The sequence below is a fragment of the Piliocolobus tephrosceles genome, chromosome 5 (genome assembly GCF_002776525.5).
Source record: "Piliocolobus tephrosceles isolate RC106 chromosome 5, ASM277652v3, whole genome shotgun sequence".
Taxonomy (NCBI): domain Eukaryota; kingdom Metazoa; phylum Chordata; class Mammalia; order Primates; family Cercopithecidae; genus Piliocolobus; species Piliocolobus tephrosceles.
Genome location: NC_045438.1, coordinates 51,305,879 through 51,326,020, shown reverse-complemented (window position 1 = coordinate 51,326,020; position 20,142 = coordinate 51,305,879). Strand labels below are relative to the sequence as shown.

The 20,142-nt window shown below is 42.4% G+C and overlaps 1 protein-coding gene across 1 annotated transcript in view; it reads right to left on the bottom strand.

The window, feature by feature from the left end:
* Positions 1-12,793: 12,793 nt before the first annotated feature.
* Positions 12,794-20,142, bottom strand: part of PPP1R14C (protein phosphatase 1 regulatory inhibitor subunit 14C) — a 107,476-nt gene continuing 100,127 nt past the window's right edge. The window contains exon 4 of the mRNA XM_023205858.1: positions 12,794-14,399. Coding sequence (XP_023061626.1) covers positions 14,325-14,399 — 75 coding nt within the window. The 3' untranslated portion in view covers positions 12,794-14,324. The remainder of the gene's footprint in view (positions 14,400-20,142) is intronic.

The window sequence follows — 20,142 nt, the reverse complement described above, 5'->3', positions numbered from 1 at the left end:
CGTGAGCGACCGTCTCCAGCCTGTAGAAGGATTTTAAATGGAGCGAGTGACTCTGGCATGCTGCTCCTCAAACACAATCAATAAAAACCTGAGTTCAGGCAAGAAGTGCTTGCAGTATAAAGAAATGGTGCAATGGGCAAACTGCATGTCAAAAAAACGCAGAGTGAGAGTGGTGGGAAAAATGGTCACAGACGACCATGGAGAAGAGGGAGCCGACAGACTTTGCTACTGTAAAATCACCTGGGAGCATTTGACAATATCTAGTCAATGTAGAGATATGGAGCATCTCACCTCAGCAATTCCCAGAGCAGGGTGAGCACGTCGTGCAGGCCCAATCCAGCCAGCAGCCTGTCTTTGTATAGCGCTAGAGTTAAGAATAACTTTTAATATTTTACAGGGTTGTGAAGAAGGAGGGTGGGGAAGGGGTGACAGAGCTCGGATGAGACCGAAAGCTGAAAATATTTACCGTCTAGCCTTTTACAGAAAGCATTTGCTGTGGAGTTTCCCAAACTTGCAAGACCGTCTTAAGACTCACCTGTGGGCACTGAATGACTCGTGGGTGGTAGATGCATCATGGAGTAGGCTCAGGGATCTGCGTTTTTAAAAATGCCCCTCCCCACCCCCACCGCAGGGGTCCTAGGATCAGGTGACTTTGGGAAGCACTGCCAGAAGGCAAATTCTCACTGCTGTGGACGCCAGGCATCCCGAGGCCCATCCTAGCACTGTGTCAGGAGAGGCCAACACATCCATCTGGGAGGGAGTAGGCCTCCCCCTTAGAACAGAGAAGGTGGTCACAATGCTCAACACAGAAGACTCACATGTAAAAAGCAAGGTGCTCAGGCACATAAAGTATGATACTATTTTAGGAAGTTTCAAATGCATAGGTACAGACCCTTCAGAAGGAGTAAAAAGAAAAAAGATGCAAGGTAAGGATTCACACCAACTTCGGGTTAATAGTTACCTCTATGGAGAGAGAGGAAAGGGTCAGGGACAGGTACCAAGAGGGTTTCTGTCTCATCTATAATGTTTCATTTCTTAAGTGAAATGTCAAGTAGAGACAGAAATAGAGACATCTTTCAATATTATTCCCTAGATTTTTCTGTACACGAAAAGTATTTTATTATAATAATTTTTTAAAAAATTACTGCTTGCCTGGCACAGTGGCTGTAGTCCCAGCACTTTGAGAAGCTGAGGCAGGAGGACTGCTGGAGTCTAGGAGTTCGAGACCAGCCTGGACAACATAGCCAGACCCAATCTCTACAAAAACATTTTTAAAATTAGTCGGGTGTGGTAACATGCGCCTGTAGTCCCAGCTACTCAGGAGGCTGTGGTGGAGGATTGCTTGAGCTCAGGAGTTTGAGGTTACAGCGAGCCATGGTCACACCGCTGCACTCTGGGCAAAAGACCAAGACCCTATCTCTAAAAAAAAAAAAAAAGTACTGAGTAATTTATAGCTCTTAATTGCAGGAAGCTGGAGTCTTTTAGGGGTAATATGTGGAGTGCTGGAAAGAAGCTCCATGTTTTCTGGTGTCTTTTTAAATGATTGTGTATAAAGTGATGAAGATTTTGTTTAAATCAACTGACTTTTGCTAATTGATTTGGAGGAAGGGTCAGCAGGGGGGAAGCATCCTCTATCTTTTCTGCAAGACCTCCTCTTATATTATAGGAGGGAACATCACTTCCATAAGGTTCTGGAGGACCAGGAAATGCCAGTCAGCATCTTTATTAAATACCATGGACAGGTGGAGGCAGATTCGGGGGAAAGGTAAATATCCAGGGCTGGTGAGAAGCAGGCAGTGGTGCTTTAAGAGAGAGAACAGGCTCTGCTCCTAGTAGCAATCTCAACAACAAAGATACATCAAGAAAGGAAAAAAATATGCACGCTGAGACAGCAGAGGAAGAAACGGTAAAGCGGGTGCTTCCAGACAAAATCAAAGAGATTACAGCCACCAAAGAATGGTGAGACCTGCAAATAAAGCCTTGGAGCCAGGAATAAGGATTCTGCTAATTGGAATACAGAATTTAAGAGGTGAACACAGCACACAGCCCCAAAGGGACTGACTGCAGGTTTAATTAAAGATGATCTTCCCTAACTTTGTCCTTGATTTAAAAAGCAGTGTCCCTGAGAAATGCTTGAAAAAAACACATGTGTCTCTGTAGGTGGGTTTCTTGTCCTCTGAATCTTAGATATGGTGGGCCATTTTCCCACCTATAATTTGGCCCTCTGGGATGGTTATTGGATTTTGGATTCTTGCTCAACTGCCACTCCCGCTCCCTGGCCAAATATGACCCCAAGAGGGAGAAACTATGAAAACACATTTCAATATCAAAAAGTAGAAAATGTAACACACAGACAACAAAGATATTAAAAAAATTTTTTTCCAGACCCTTCAAACTCTTGACTATGGAATTTGAGAGCTTGAGAATTCTGGGGTGTGAACACCTGTTCTAGGGGACAGATGCTCTAGTCCTGCTTCTAGAGACATCTAATCATGGTGTCACAGACTTAAGGTGTGCCGTCAGCTTCACTGAACTTCCGCTGGTTTCACACTCATGGTTTATCAGATCAGATGAATGATAGAAACAGCCCCAGAAGGACAAAAAGGAGAAACAGGAAGAAGAGCCTTAGTGGTCATTACTTTTCAAACTGAATATGAGCAAGAAAAGTATTCTAAGTAACTGCAATGCAGGATCTTCCTAATTACCTCCCTTGCAATGCCCCTAACCCCCTTTCAATGTGTTCTGGGCAAGATCCTTCCCTGCAATATTTGCATGGCTTAATTAATGTGTTCTGTGGAGGAAATATTCAGATCAGTGTACCAGAACCACAGACTGCTTAATCTAGCACCTAATTTAGGGCTTGCCTTAATACATATATTATATATGATTTGGCTGTGTCCCCACCTAAATCTCATCTTGAATTCCCACGTGTTGTGGGAGGGACCTGGTGGGAGGTAATTGAATAGGGAGGTGATAGTAGTAAGGTGCTTTATGTATCTATGCCCTTACCCACACATGAACTAACTCTAATCTTGCTGTTGTTTACATTTTACAGATGAAGAAAACAAGGGGCAGATACCTAAGTCAACACTGGGAATCACATAGAAAGTAAAAGCAGAGCTGGAGCGAGATTCCGATTTTTTTTTCTAAGATAGGGTCTCACTATATTGCCCAGGCTGGAGGGCAATGGCATGATCTCAGCTCACTGCAACTTCCACTTTCTGAGCTCAAGTGATTCTCCTGACTTAGTCTCCCCAGGAGCTAAAAGTGCAACTGTGTGCCATGGTACCTGGTTAATTTTTGTATTTTTGGTGGAGATGGGGTTTCACCATGTTGCCCAGGCTAGTCTCAAACTCCTGACCTCAGGTGATTCGCCTAACTCAGCCTCCCAAAGTGCTGGGATTACAGGTGTGAGCTACCACATCCAGCCCTGGATTCAGATTTCAAGATCACTGCTCTTGATTGACTGACTGACTGATCGACTGATTCACTGATTGGCACCACATCTTTGTAGTTACTCAAGCTTCCAAACTAATGAACATGACCTTTCCCCTGTATGTGTTTACACTGTGCCAAACAATTTTCAAATTGCTCATTTGAGCCTTTCTACCCTGTGGAATTGTCAGGGTAAGTGTCCTTAAGTTTATAGATAAAGAGAATCCCAAGAAGGTCAGACAGATTAAATCAGTTGCTCACATACCAGGCTGGGCTATAATAGGCCCAAGTATTCTTTTCACTCTGTCAGTCTCCTGTAGTCCACTAGAGGCCCACAGAAAATCACAATGAAGATGATACCCTACTCCCCTGCCCCTAACCCCCTTTCAATGTGTTCTGGGCAAGATCCTTCCCTGCAATATTTGCATGGCTTGATTAATGTGTTCTGTGGAGGAAATATTCAGATCAGTGTACCAGAACCACAGACTGCTTAATCTAGCACCTAATTTAGGGCTTGCTTTAATACATATATTATATATGGTTTAGCTGTGTCCCCACCTAAATCTCATCTTGAATCCCCATGTGTTGTGGGAGGGACCTGGTGGGAGGTAATGGAATCATGGGAGCAGGTCTTTACTGTTCTGTTCTTGTGATAGTAAATAAGTCCCATGAACTCTGATGGTTCTATAAGGGGGAGTTTCCCTGCACAAGCTCTCTCTTTGCCTGCTGCCATCCACGTAAGATGTGACTTGCTCCTCCTTCCCTTCTACCATGATCGTGAGTCTTCTCCAGCCATGTGGAACTGTAAGTCCATTAAACCTTTTTTTCTGTATAAATTACCTGGTCTCAGGTATGTCTTTATCAGCAGCATGAAAACGGACTAATACAACATACATATCACAAGATAGGAGGCAAAAGACATGATCACCCATGCCTCCCTATCCCAGGTAACAGTCTAACTTGGAGTGTAAGTTCCATGTATAAGCACGAGCTTTAGCAGAATTTTCCAGTTCAGCAGAATTGGCTTTGTAATCAGATTGCTGGCCTTGCAATAGAGGCTCTATCATCTACTGAATGTATGACCTTATAGTCTTAATCTCTCCAAGTCTCAGTTTCCTTATCTTTATAATGGGAATGACAGTCCCCTCCTGAGGCAAGGGTGACTATGAAGATTCTGTGGACAATAAACTCAAGTGCACAGTACCTGGCATGGTAAGCACTCAATAAAAGGTAGCTGATGGCCCCATTACTTGCAGCTTGAGCTTGTAGATTCTTTTTTCTCTTTTCTTTTTCTTTCTTTCTTTCTTTCTTTTTTTTTTTTTTTTTTTTTTTTTTTGACAGGCTCTCACTCTCTCACCCAGGCTGCAGTGCACTGGATCAATCACAGCTCACTGCAGCCTCAACCACTAGGCTGAGGTGATCCTCCTAGCACGGCCTCCCAGGTAGCTGGGATTATAGACATACACCACCATGCCGGTTAATATTTCATATGTTTTGTAGAGAAGGGGTCTTGCCGTGTTGTCCAGGCTGGTCTCAAACTCCTGAGCTCAAGCAATCTGGCCACCTCGGCCTCCCAAAGTGCTGGGACTATAGGCGTAAGCCACCGCGCCCGGCTGGGAAGAGATTCTTGATAAAACCTGTGTGTGGTCATGTGAGCCGGACAGGCCAAATGGGCGCTGCATGGGGTCATTCAAAATTAATAGTAAGAGGGAGACCCCGGCTCTTCCTGGGCCTGTTCTTGCCACAACTGCTTTGGACTATTCGGCAGAGAAAAACTAAACCCGGCCCTTTTGTCAATATATTACAGAGGGAAGACAATTCCACCCCAGCCCCTCATTCTTCAACACATCCTTATGGGTGTATTTACCACTCCACACTGTCAAGGGCCACCCTAATCTTTCCTGCTGGGGCTGGATAGTATTTTTGTCCTATTTTTTCACATTCCCCATAGCGACCCTTGTAGATCAAGAGATTGGGTTCCCAGAGGCTGCACCTCAAGCGTTGTGGCTACTGAAACCTCATCCTGTGGGGGCCTGCTGACTTCTTCACTTCTAATAATCTAAGCTATTTCCTCAATGAGGAAAATCAGTGGCACTACAGCTTGGCCTTGGGACCACAATTTAAAAAGAGTCCAGGCCTGCACTTTGGGAGGCCAAGGCAGGCAGGATTGCCTGAGCCCAAGAATGAGACAAGTCTGCGCAACATGGTGAAACCCTGTCTCTACAAAAAATACAAAAATTAGCCAGCATAGTGGTGCACGCCTGTAGTCCCAGCTACTCAGGAGGCTGAGGTGGGAGGATCGCCTGAACCTGGGAGGCAGAGGTTGCAGTGAGCCATGATTGCACATTTGCACTCCAGCCTGGGTGACAGAATGAGACTCCATCTCAAGAAAATAAAATTAAATAAATAAAAAGGGTCAGGGGAGAGATGGGGCTGCCACCGCATTATTACAAAAACCTGGAATGCAGCATTGTGGGCAAGCTTCATCCATCTCCTTGAGGAGACTCCTCTCTGACAGCTACAGGTAATTTGAAAGCTTTTATGAAGCCTTGGGTGGAAAACCAATGAAACTTCCAAACTCAGGCAATTCAATAGAAGCGTCTGAACAGTTAGTCACAAAACATTCTTTCCTAATCCACAGAAGACATTAACATTTATTTTTCCAATAACCAATGAATAACCCTCAAGGGCTTTTCCCTAAAACTGACAACACAAAAATAATTACTCTCTTAGTAATGAAGTGAGTATCCGAGGGAGACGGTTGGGTTGATGAATTATGATCATTTTAAAGCTCCTTCATTTCTGCATGGTTTTCATCGGATTAATCATCATTGAGCGAAACACCGAGTTTATTTGTTGTTGGCAACAAAATGGGAAATTCAGCTCTTGAAGGGTTTCTGCCTTCAGGCTCTGGCCTCATTAGAAACATGGCTTTGTCTGTTTCATCATATGGTTGAGTCATTCTTCATCTCAGGTGGTGAGAGGGTGAGCGGTACTTAAGCAACAGCAGTTTCCATTCCTAAGGTTAAATGTGCAACCTACTTTCTCTGTACAATAGCCCTAAGAAGTATCTTTAGTGTTTCTTCCAAATAAAAAGTGTAAGTTAAGGAGCAGTACCTTGGATCAAATGACTGTCATGGTAAGAGGAAAAAGAGGAAAAAGAGCAATTGCCTTCCTTCTAAAAGTTATATTTTATGGATTTTACATTTCCAGCCCAAATAAAATGCACAGCTATCACACAATAAAAGAATGCACGAAGTGTTTTGTCAAGGAACAGGGCATCATTCTTACTCTTCCCGCCTTCATTTTTTCCTGGGGATAAGATGACAAAGTATGGACTTTCCTCCCATCCATTGTTCTGTATTGCACAGCAGTATTCACGTGTCTGTCTTAATTTGTTTGTCTGATAGCTTAAACAAGATGATGGAGGCAAAAAGGAGTGGGTTAGGGCGTTGGCAACTGAAATTGACATGATGCTCAACGGGTTGGAGGCAAAGCTACACCAAGGGCTTGCAAGTATGGGAACCCACAGGCAGAGCAATCCAACTCGGAGTGCATGGAGGATGGAGGGAGCTGGAACCCCCCTCCTGAACAAGCCAGTGTGTGCCTGTGAGTGAGTGGGAATGGGTCCATGCAAGGCTCCCTGCCAAGCAGGCTGTTACGTGCTGCTGGGGCGGTGTCCTGGGGAGAAGTGATCATCTATGGAAGGAATTCAGCAGAGTGGATGATGTGGGAAGGAAGGAGAACAGGAAATCCAACCAAGGTGAGGGCTGAGGCTGAAGATGGGAGGCAGAACTTGACCCTGGCTGTTCTTGGGACACCCGAGCCCTGGCTCCCTGGGTGGCTGCAGTCTCCTGTGGGCCTGGGCTCCAAGGTTCTGGGTCCTGGCTCTTCACCTGTTCTAGGTATGGATACTTTGAGACCCCAATGTGGCATGGACCCTCCCGCACATGTTCACGCCTGTCTGCTGCTCTCTGGCTCTCTTCCTTTCAGCATCCTGTCTTGGGATCACCATCTCTCTCCGTTGCTCTGTGTGGCTCACCTCAATCTGTCTCTCCTTTCTCTCTCTGTAAGTTCCATCTCTCACACAGTTTCAGAGATTATGAGGACCTCACTAAGTCCACATGAACTATAATTTTAAGACCTCCTAGATTAAAGATTTAAGTAGGGAGTTTCCAGCTCTCAAAGGAGAACAGATGTTTGAGATAGAAAATAAGATTAGGAAAAAAAAAAAAAAACCTCTGCTTTTTTTTAAAATCAGTTCGAGAGGTTTTGGTTAATTCTCTCATCACCAATTACAGAAAGAGGTGATTCTCTATGGCTCTGGGGTATTCTGTGAGGATGAAACACTATAGATTGCACATATTGATTCCTCATGTTGAGATTACAGCCAAAAAGAGCAAGGTGCTATCCTAAGTGCTGTAGAAAGATATTTAAGAAAAGACAACTTATTGTCCCTTATCCATGAGCTATCGGAAAGGAGGTCTGAGTCAGGAATGTTCCCTTTTAAAAATCCTATCAGCACCAAAGGAGTAATTTTGTGCTACTAACAACAGAAAACCAAATAGTAAATCACTCACCCTCAAGCATCTTGTGACCTGGAGGATGTGTTGGATTACACTTTATGTAAATCATTTAGTGACCTGACGAGAATCAATCTGGTAGCCTCAAATATTCCCTGACTTCAATTTCTATTTTTGGTAACCACTGGGTGGGCCGTGATACTGCAAATAAGTTCACAAAACTGCTTCTAGAGATTAACTGGGGAATTTCAAAATAGCAAGTGACAATGCACTATTTATTATTATGTAGACACATATTTTAAACAGAAAGATTCGAGTCAAGAGTCTTTGCTTGTCTTCTCTGACTCACTCTACGGGGTAATTTTACTATAAACTCCTGGGACAGTCCATCTCTCCATCTCTCTTTTATGAGCCTTTTCACCTCAGGCAACATTTGCTTCATGTTGCTAACAAGGAGGACAAGAAAAGGTGACTTTTGTGAAAGTAAATTCCTTCCACAGAACGACCACTTCCAGGCATGAAATCTCTTTAAAGGAAACTTCTGACCCTATGCATTTGAAAATGATTAATCAAGTCAGAGTCTAAATATAAGAAAATGTCTATTAATGACAAAAATGATTCAAGTCCTATTGAAAGAGACCAAGACAACTGACCATTGTCAAGACTTGTGTAGGGTCTAAGGTTTTACACTACTGTAAGCTAACAAATTAGCCTGTCAGTTTCATAGATGCTGGTAGAAGACGCTACACTCCTCAGTCAGAGAGGAAGGACAGTTACAGCAATAGCAGTGGCTAGATTATTGGCATTTCTTGAGTCCCAGTTCTCCTGGGGTGTTGCAAAGGACAGATGACACCTGTGCATGCAGTGGGTTGCATCCCAGGAGAGGGGCTCAACACTTAGGGAACCCAAATATTTTGTAATAGACAACTCTGCTCTGCAAGGAGACACTATCTCTAACTTCCAAGGCTATTTGCTATACATATAAACATTCTTGGAAAGAGGGTCTGGAACAAAGGCAGTCTCTGCTCACAAGACATGCAGAAACATGAGACCCACGTAGAAATGTCTCCTAACAGCTCAAACACTGAATTACGATTAAGTCTATACAGCGCCTATGTTTAGAATGCACTCTTCTTTACTCCCTGTGCTTGCTGGAACTAATTACCTCCTAGAATCCACTGGAACAAGGTGAACTCAAAGAAGGCCACCCCGCTAGTTTCATTTACACCCCACCGAGGAGACTGAGTGTGAAGGAAACACACACCAGACACTAATCTGCCCTTATTTATCCAATTGACTCAATAAAACAACAGAAAAGCAGGTTTCTTAAGGACTTTGTTTGTAGCTGTTCTAGTATCAGTACCTTATTGAAACGTCTGCTAATGTGTTGTGATGGGAACACCCACAGAGCCATGAGAGGTAGAGAACAATCCAGTCTTAAAAGAACAATCCATCCCCAGGGAAGATGTGCCAGTCAACAAGAGAGAACTGGTTGGCCTTCATGGCCGCACCAGAAGGCTATTAGTGAAGCATTTCCAGCATTTCTTCCTGAGTGGGGGTGGAAGGGAACTCCAAGAAGTCTGCACTGTTCTTTCTCACTCATAGAAGACTGAGAAGCCACTCCATTTGTCACAGGCAAATTACAAACACACAGTGGGTTGTACCCCAAGCCCACAAGGAATTGAGACTAGTTTCTGAGGAATAATTCTCCAGGACTATTTGGGTTAAAATTAATTCAAGCAAAGAGAAACCAGTAGGGGAAAATAGTGGTATGCTTGTGTCCAATTTGAAAACAGCTTTCAGAAAGTTCCAACTACCCAATAGGAGTTGTTTTCGTAGACAACAGACAAGGGTCCCCGCCATCCACAGCATTTCTCTCTTAGGCTATGCAGCAGCATTGAAGGGTGCTGAGTCCTTGACCCTGAGCACCCAAAGACAAGAGTCAAAGGAAGAAGTAGATAGGGGCCATAGTGGGACAGATATGACTCATGGCTACACAGGCTCACTCTCAAAGTGGCTAGATTCCAGGGAAGGTTCCCAAGAAGCAGAGGGAAGCCCCAGAACCTTTCATTCAGAGGCAAAACTGGGGTGGGAGAGTAGGGATGGGGATGTGTCCAGCAGCTGTGGGCCTGCCACTCTCTTGCTAAACAGCAGTCATGTCATAAACAGCTTATGTTTCCAAAAGCTGATTCTGCACAGCACACCATCTTTTATGGAGACTTTAGGTGATTGTCTTAGGCTGTTTGTGTTACTATAAAGAAGTACCTGAGGCCAGGTCATTTATACAGAAAAGAGGTTTATTTGGCTTGTGGTTCTGCAGACTGTATAGGAAGCACGGCACCAGCATCTGCCTTTGGTGAGGACCTCAGAAGTTTCCAATCACGGGAGAAGGAGAGCTGGCTTGTTACATGGCAAGAGAGGAAGTAAGACAGAGGTGAGGAGGTACCCAGTTCTTTTTAACAACCAGATCTAAAGGGACCTAACAGTAAGTACTTGCTCAGTCCCAGGAGAATGGCACCGAGCCGTTCATGAGGGATCTGCCCCCATGACCCAAACACTTCTCACCTCCAACACTGGAGATCAAATTTCAAAATGGGATTTGGAGGGGACAAATATCTAAACTATGGCAGTGATAAATAAGTGAAAATCTGTTTAATTCCTGTGTTTCAGGAACTGAAAATCGCCTTGTCCTGAGCTGTCTTTCTCAGGAAATTGATGACTGGATACTCCTTGCTCAGCTGCTAAGCCCAAGTCCAGGAGCTTTGCGTTATGGGAAAAGGCAAGAGGATGCTGGACAAGGAGGGCCAGCATCACAGGGCCTGGCTGCACTGCAGGTGGGGAGCAGGGAGCCCCTCAGTTCCCAGGAGTGAAGAAGAGCCCCACAGGTGGCTGGGACTTCCTCCATCCGCAAAGCCTCCACCCCTACCCTGCCAGCTCAGGGACCTGGCTCATTTTAAATGTGGTTCCCAGGGTTCACTCTTGTGAATGGGACTAAGAGTAATCCCCTAAGAGTGGCAAGAGAGCCTAATGATTATGGGACTTTGGAGCCAAATAGGTTTGGGTTTGACTCTCAGTGTTGTAGCTGTGTGGACTCAGGTAAGCTGCTAAGCCTGAGTTTATTTTCTTATCTGTAAAATGAGAATAATGGCACCTGCCTCATAAGGTTCACGTCAGGATTAAATGAGGTGAAGCATGCACTTAGCACAGTGCTAACTTTTATTATGATTATTACAAATGGAAGCCACTCCATGAAGTTTACATTGAGATTTCCCAATGTTCAAGTGAGCACAAAGTTGGCACTAGAAGTTGGATAATTTGGAGCCATCACCCTAGTGAGGAGACTCTGTAAGAGAAATAGCCAATATAACATCACAGCTGCCACCTGCTGTAATAGCATAAACATGGAGAGCTGAGGTCAAGCTAATGCATCTGGCCATCCAATGGCACAAGAGTGACCCAAAGGCCCAGTGATACGCAAGCTGGAGAGTTTGAAAACAAACACCCCAGCTCTTGTCCTAGAGATGCTGATTTCACTGGTCAGAATTGACTGAGGCCCAGGCTTCCAATGTTTTTAAAGCTTCCCAAGTGACTCAAGTGTACACTCAGATCTAAGAACCAAAACTCTAGCTGGGAAGAAAACAGTGGAGTTCTTGAATCTTTTGTCATATTCATTCAATTGGCAAACACACATCAATCTCTTTGATGGGCCAAACCTAGGACCAGACGCTTGGAGAAGTCCAGATCCCCAGCCTCAAAGATCCTAGATTCTAACAGAAGACACCAACAAATGGAGAGACAATAATGATACTGTGGATGCGTCTACGATGGGGTATAGGCTGGAGCTGAGGGGGAACACACCTAGGAGGGGATCTAACCCAGCTCTCTGGACAGAGCCTGTTGGCAAAGAGGGTGTTCCGGGCCAAGGCAACAGATTTTACAAAGCATTAGAGAAGAAAATACATAGAACATGCCAGAAACTCCAAGGAATTTGGCAGAACTAGGCATGAGTACAAGGCCAAAAGATGAGGTGGGAGAGGCAGAGACAATATTTCTCATAAGACATGCAGAGGGGTTTGGTTTCAAGCAGAAGGTGGAGTCATCAGACTATTCTGGCAACTGGGTGGAGGATGGATCAGAGGGAGACAAGCCTAGACATGGAGAATCCAATCCCAAGGTGGTGGCAGCAATCCAGGAAAGTTGGACACAGGATAGATTTAAGACATATTCACAGAGGACAGGCTGGGTGACTGGGAGCATATTGGGGAGTCAAGGAAGAGGCCCAAACTTCTGGCTGGAGCACTCACAGGGATCAGGGGATGCCGGGCCCTGACAACGGCAGGAGGGAAGGTGGGGAGGGGGTGTGTGGTGGGAGCAGAGGCCTTTGGAGGAAAAGTCTATTCTTACTTCATCTGAGACCATCACATGGGCTGGTCAATTAAGCCTAACAGAAATCCTGCCCATTCTGTATTTTTCTGACCTCCATGGTGCAAGGCATTCTAACAATAAGTGAAATAGTGTACTAATTTGAAATGTTTTTGAGGGTTCTTGTCAGACAGGAAAGGGGAGTTTTAATTAAACGAGAGGAGGTTGGCCTAGGAGAGTGCCAGGCTGAGCACACAGAGCCCATCTTCTTTCTCAGCCCAAGAATGTGGCCCAGCTCCTTTGGTTTCACCACCTGATGTGAAGACGCCTGAGGAGAGGGCCAGGATTACATGCCTAGAAATACTTTGAAAATGAAAAGCTAGATAGACACAGGTGCTTGGTCTTCACTTCTGCAGAGAAACTGACAAAGCAAAACCATCATGTTAATATGTTGTGCAAGCCACACATGTCAACAGGCTTGTAAGCAGCTCCATTTATTTGAGTAAATATCTTGTAAATAAATCATTGGTAAACAATACAAAATTAAACACATTTTCAAAAGCTTGCCAGTATACGCAAAATTCACAAACATAGTTTTTTTAAAAAATTAAATATGTTCAGAGCACCCTTGATATAAAATGCCTGACCCCCATCCTTGGACAAGGCCATCTGGAGACATCTTATGGTAGGTGGGTTTCTGTGGGAGGCAGCAGGGAATTCCTGGAGGAAAGGAAGAGTGTCTACTCTCACCTATTACTCATCCCACATCCCATCTGAATTTTGATCCTTCTCCAAAGAGCTGATAACTGAGAGGGCTAGAACATACCACCAGGCCTAGCTCCAAGCATGGGGATCAGGGTGCACAATTAGGCCCAGGAGCACCCAGAGTCCTCAACACAAGCCATTGAGAGAAGCCAGAAATGCAATCTCCACACTTCCAAATCAGCAGCGACTGTCTTGAGAGAATGTGAGGCTTTCTCACCTTGACACTTAACGCTCGGTTTACACCCACTGGTCTGATGCTACCCAGGCACAGAAGCTACCAGAATGTATTTCTAAGGAAGAAGACACTCGATCTGCTACCTTTCTTTTGATCTGCTTTCCTGGAGACAGAATAATACACAGTACCAGGTGGAAAGCAGACGATTCATTTCTACACAATGCTTCCTTTATCCAATGCAAAATATCACTTAGCTAGAGTGGGCATTTCTCTAGAAATCAAGTTAGTTCTTCAAATTAAGGGTTCATACAACTTTAAAAGACCACAAATGAGACAGTAAGCACATGACCTGGCAAAGCATCCCAACCAATGAAATAATAGAAATTCCATAAATTAAGCCCTTGACCAACTTAACATTTCTGTAGTGTAGCACATTAAAATAACAGATACACTGAATTCTTTCACTTTGGTGCATAAAGTGAATGTTGAAGTCAGCAGCACTCAATGAAGAATGCCTAGTGGCCTCTTGAAAACATGTGTGCTGGGACCTCCAGTTAAAGGACGACCACAGGTTTATTTCATCCATGTAAAATAAAACTCACATCAACATTTTAACTTAGTTGTGTGTAGATATATACAAGTATGAGAAATTTGACAGCTGAGTCAAATGTACAACTTAAGAAAAAAATATTACCAAACTACTTGTAAGAAAACTATCTTCCCTGTATCATAAGGTACTAAACATCTGAGTCCTTGCAGAAAATGCAGCCTGGCACGGCCCTTCAAGTGTCCACCTGCTTTGATAATCCTTGGTTGGGCTGTGGCTAGAGTCATGATATCTTTGCTATTAAAATATTACATTAACAAAAACCTTTAAAACCAAAAATGGAACGCTCTTGAATAAATGTCTAATAGAACCCCCCACCTTCACACCAAAAAAAGAAAAAAAAAACAAAACAAAAACGTTGTTCATAAGGACACCTATTCTTTCACAAAAGTCTTCATGAAGTACAAATCCCAGGACCCTTTCTTCGTTTCCAGGAGAGTTCCACCCTGTTCCAGAATCATACAGTCTTCTTCTGCGGAGGGCTCAGTTTCCTCATGCCTCTTATCCGAGAAAGCAGCTCTTTGATAAATTCCTAAAAGAGATCAGAAGAAGTTAATATGAGGGTCACTATTAAAATTCTGTGTTTAAAAATCTGCTTAACGTAATTGATGTCAACCACAGTTAACCTTAGTTGATGAGTTTGGTTGAATGTGTTAACCCCCATTGGTATAATACAGGATTTTTAAAAACAAGAGTACTAAAACTTCACACCACAATGCCTTCTTATTGTTCTACTTTCTTTAGGGGGGAAACCAGGCTACTTTCACTACTGACATGACCTACTTGGCCCCTGAGGCATGTGTGTTGATATCAGAGCTATTTAACATTACCACGAAAATAAATTACCTGGTGATCTCACAGATTCTGAGTGAGCCTGTCCAGGTTGGGGTCTGAGATTCTGCATTTCCAACTAGCTCACAGGTGATGCCAGTGTTAGTCCTTGAAGCTCACCAAGAATAGCAAGGCTGGACTAGTGGCTCTCAAATTTGAGTGTGCATCAGAATCACCAGGGGGACTGCTATGGTTTGAATGTGTCCTCCAAATTTCATGTATTGGAAACTTAATCCTTGAATTAATATGTTGATGGCATTTGGAGGTAGGGCCTTTGGGAGGTAGTTTGGATTAGATAAGGTTGTCAGGGTAGGGCCCCCAAGATGGGACTGATGACTTTATAAGAAGAAGAAAGTCCTGAGCTGGCACACACTTGTCCTCTCACCATGTGATAATCTCCACCATGACATGATGCAGCAAAAAGGCCCTCTCCAGATGCCAGTGCCATGCTCTTAGACTTCCCAGCCTCCAGAACTGTGAGCTAAATAAACCTCTATTATAATAAAATACCCAGCCTGTGATATTCTCTTACAGCAACAGAAAATGGACTAAGACAGGGACTCATTAAAATACACAGTGCTGGGATCCACCACCAGTGTTTGTGATTAAGTAGATCTGGGCGGGGCCTAATAAGGTACATTTCTGACAAGCTCCCAAGTGACACTGATGCTATAATCACTGGAGAATACTGCACATCACTGGTGTGGATCGCACTAAGAGTCTTTGGACTTTTTTGACAGCAAACTATAGATAAAAAATCAAACCAAAATAAAAACACACTTTATGTCACAATCCAGTACCTACAAACACACATCTGAAATTAAAACTTACAGGATACTTACTACATGCCACGCACTCTGGCATTTCTATTCTACTCTAATTTCATTTACAAAGTAATGCTAGGGAAGACTCACTAAAAGGATTTCATGACCTCTAAATTGATCAGAACCTAAAGATTGAAAAATGATCCAGAATGGTTCCCACTTTACACAATCAGGAATCTATCATTTTGGTCCCCTGTTTTAAAATGTTTGGCCACCAAATAAGTCATATTTATTAGGTAACAACTACCTGGTCTTACTGTTTTATATCTGTCAAATACAAAGCTAACAGCCCGTCAGACTTTCTGATCAGCAGTGACAGTCAGTAAGTGACAGAACTGAGCACATCAGGGACTATCTGAGAGCAAAAACACCAAGAAACCTTGCTGTCCATGGAGCCATCTGAAAAAACAGCTCTTATTCTCCCTTACCAATTATAACCCTCACTCATGAGCTCCCAGACTAAATGAGCCATGCACTACTCTCTGGCTCTAAAGCACAGTAACCTTAAATATTTAATATTTTATTGGCATCAAAATTTCTTTTATGAATAATCTTTTCCCTATTATAAAAGTAATATGTGTTTTTTTTCTAGAAACCTGGAAAATACAACCAGCAACAATGCAGTACTCAGAATTAACTACTATTAATATATTTTCTTCTAGGGATATTGTTTTCACCTAATTAAGATTATACCATATAAATATATCCTTTTTCTTCACTTAGCATTATGTCAGAAGCATTTTTCCACATTAAACAATCTTCCTAAAAATTAATGTTAGTGGTTATATAATCTTTTTGTAAGGATGTTATACAATCTACTTAAATCCCCCCACCACTGGATATTTGGATGGCTCCTGACTTTTCAAAATTATAAACCATGCCATAACTAACATCTTTGTGCATAAATCTTTGTCTGTAGCTTGGATTATTCCCTTTGGAGAGCTATCCCAGAAGAATGTAAAGTGACTTAAATATTTTAATCACCACCATTTCTGAACTTGTACAGAATGGAATACAAGTAAAGTAAAACGGAGGCCTTATTTTAACTTTCTGAACACTATCTATTCTGATTTAAATAATTTTCTAGGATAAAATCATGCCACATTTTCCTATTTATATTCAATTTTCATTTTGCAAATGTAAATGTATTTCCTATTGCCTCCTGTGTTACGTAGTTTAACCAATACATAGTATTCTGTACATACAGTTTCAGTTTTGTTGTTTTCGGAATCTGTTATGCAAGTGACTACTACAAAAAGTTTCAGTATTTGAATATAAGCTTGTTTTATTGTTTGTTTGTTTTTGGGGTTTTTTTTGTTTTTTGTTTTTTTTTTTGAGATGGAGTCTTGCTCTGTCACCCAGGCTGGGGTGCAGTGGCACGATCTTGGCTCACTGCAAGCTCCACCTCCCGGGTTTACGCCATTCTCCTGCCTCAACCTCCCGAGTAGCTGGGACTACAGGCACCCATCACCATGTCCGGCTAATTTTTTTGTAGTTTTAGAGGAGACAGGGTTTCACTGTGTTTGCCAGGATGTTTTTTTTTTCTTTCTTTCTTTTTTGTTTTTAAAGCAAAGGTAAAAAATCACAAATCCTATAATTTATTTTGTTAATAACTTGTAATTTTTCTGCACTATTTTAATAACACATTTTCACAAAGTAAAGACTAAAATTACACAAGGAATAATCGACCCTACAGACCTTTCTCTTCACGACAATAAAATTTATATTTGGATAATTAAAATCAAATTTGGTAACCTAAATCAAATCAAATTCAAACTTTCTCACAAAGCTAACCATGATGTACATAAATCTCAGAGATTAAAAAGTTTAAATAAATGCTATTTGCCTTGTGCATATGATATATTCACATTAATGAAATACTCATTTAAAATTTTATATTAACATAACTTATACATCTATATCTTAATGCACTATATTGTACATAACATGCATATTTTAAACTGTTCATTAAATTTGCATAATGGGGTGTTCAGTCAAGTAAGTTAAAAAATAGCAAGACCAATATTTATTCTTCATACAGAAACTTGGCAGTATTACTTGCACAGAAGGATTTTGTTGATTACAGATGATTTGTAAAGAAAATTCAAGAATCTCAAGTTAAGAATACTTTGATGGCTGTTGGCTCCTATTACTCAAAAGCACTCTATTTCAGTAACAATATATCTCATTTGCTCCTAAAATACTATCACTCTGACTTGGGTTACACTTACTGATTTAGTCAGAGAATGGCTGCTCCTTTGAGGAAGTCACCTCTGAGTTAAGACCTGAATTAACAGAGAGGGGCCATCTTGGGAAGATCTGGGGGGCCTAGGTCACAGCACATGTGCAGAGTCCTGCAGATAAATAAGCAAGGAAGTGGAAGTCCCTGGCACAGAATGACCAGGGTGACTGTGGTGGACCAATACCAGAGGGCTGGGCCCAGTCACCAGGGCCTCATAGGCACAGTAAGGTGACAACAGAGCATGGCAGTGGAAACCTCTTGGAGGCTCTGGAGTAGGGCAGCAGCAGCATCTGATTTATGGCTCTGGAAGATTCCTTTGGCCACTGTGGGTCTTATGAAGATAACAGTGAATCACAGACCAGTTTAAAGCTACGGCAGTACTCCAGGCAAGAGACGCCAGGGGCTTAGAGTACGTTGATAGAAACCCAAATGAAAACAAGTGGGTAGACCTGGGACCCATTTAGGAAGCAGAGCCAACAGACCTTGCTCCTGGACTGAGTGTGGGAGTAGGGTATGGCGGGGAGCAGGGACAGGAAAGCAGAAAATTCAGGTCACTGTTCCGCATCAATTGGAGGAAAAGATAGTGCCATTTGCTGAGACGTGAGATAACTGGAGGGGAAAACAGCACACTTACAGATTTGTGATGAGATGTCAGGATGACAAATATGACTTTGGACCTCAGCTCATGGTTGAAAACATTAACATGGACATCATCGGCATCTAGATCAGTGCCTTTCAACTTACATACAAAACGAAACCAAAAAAAAAAAAAAAAAACAAATCTATGTGTGAATGTGTGAGCCCTAGAGATACCAGCCTGAAACAAATATTTTGTGAAAAATATAACTTATTTTATTCTGAAAAAATAAAAGTCAAGACCAGCAAATGTGTTCCTACCCACAGCTTGTAAACACACAGTGATCTAGACCTGGACTATTCAATACGATAGCCACTAACCATATGTGGCTATTTCAATTGAAATTAAATTAAATAAATAAAATTTGAAATTCATATGTTAGTCACGCTAGCCACATTTCAAGTCATAGCCACAGATGGCTAGTGGCCACCATGTGGACAATGCCAATAGAGACTCTTTCTATTATCCCAGAAAATTCTTTTGGGATGTACAGATGCTGCTGCTTTAAATTGTAGGACTAGGTGGGATAACCTTGGAGTTGAGTAGAGTATAAATAGAGAGGGAGATAGGGTCAAAGGCCCTCTAACAAGTGACATTTGCTAGAGGAGTTGCAGCCACAAGAGCTAGGGGGAAAAACCCAAGAGAATGTGCTGTTCAGAAGCCAAGAGAGAAAAGTGTTTCTAGCAGAAAGAAGTGCTCGCCTAAGTCAAGTGCAATGAGAAGTAAAGTAAATGAAGGACAGAGACAAATATATTGGATTGGGCAAGAAAGGGTCAGTGTGTCTTAGATGAGACAAATTTGAGTAGAATGGTTGGGGAAGAGGCTACAATATTCCCAGTGACCTTTTTTTTTTTTTTTTTTTGTAAACAGCTTTATTAAGGTATAATTGAAATGCCATAAGCTGAACATATTTAAGGCAAACAACCACTGGAAGCATACTATCTGCATGATCAACATCATGGACACATCCAACACCTCCAGAAGTTTCTTCTTCATGCTTATGTGCAATCCCCCTCACTTCCCATTCCCAGGAAAAACTGACCTGCTTTCTGTCACTCCAGATTAGTTTTCCTTCTCCAGAGTTTTACATAAATAGGATCATAACACTGTACTTTTTAGTGTGGCTTCTTTCATTCTGCACTATTATTTGGAGATTCAGCTACACTGCTGCATGTGTTAATAGTTCATTTCTTTTTTGTTGCTGAGTAGCATCCATCATAAAGATGTACCACAATTGATCTATCCACCTGTTGGTAGAAATGCGGGCTGTTTCCAGTTTGGGGCTATTATAAATAAAGTTATTTAAAATATTCATGTACAAATCTTTGTATGGAATATGCTTCCATTTCTTTTGTGTAAATATCTCTCAGTGGAATGGCTGAATCACTGATCTATTTATTTGTCTATGTTTATACCCACACCACATTGTTTTGAAAAGTATGGATTTATTTATAGTAAATCCTGAAATCAGGTAATGTTAGTCTACCAACTTTGTTGATCTTTCTCAAAATTGTTTTGGCTATTCTCGGTCCTTTAAATTTCCTTAAGAACTTTAGAGCTGGGCGTGGTGGCTCATGCTTGTAATCCCAATACTTTGGGAGGCCGAGGTGGGTCAATCGCCTAAGGTCAGGAGTTCAAGACCACCTGGACAATATGGTGAAACCCTGTCTCTACTAAAAAAAATACAAAAAGTAGCCAGGCATGGTGGCAGGTGCCTGTAATCCCAGCTTCTCAGGAGGCT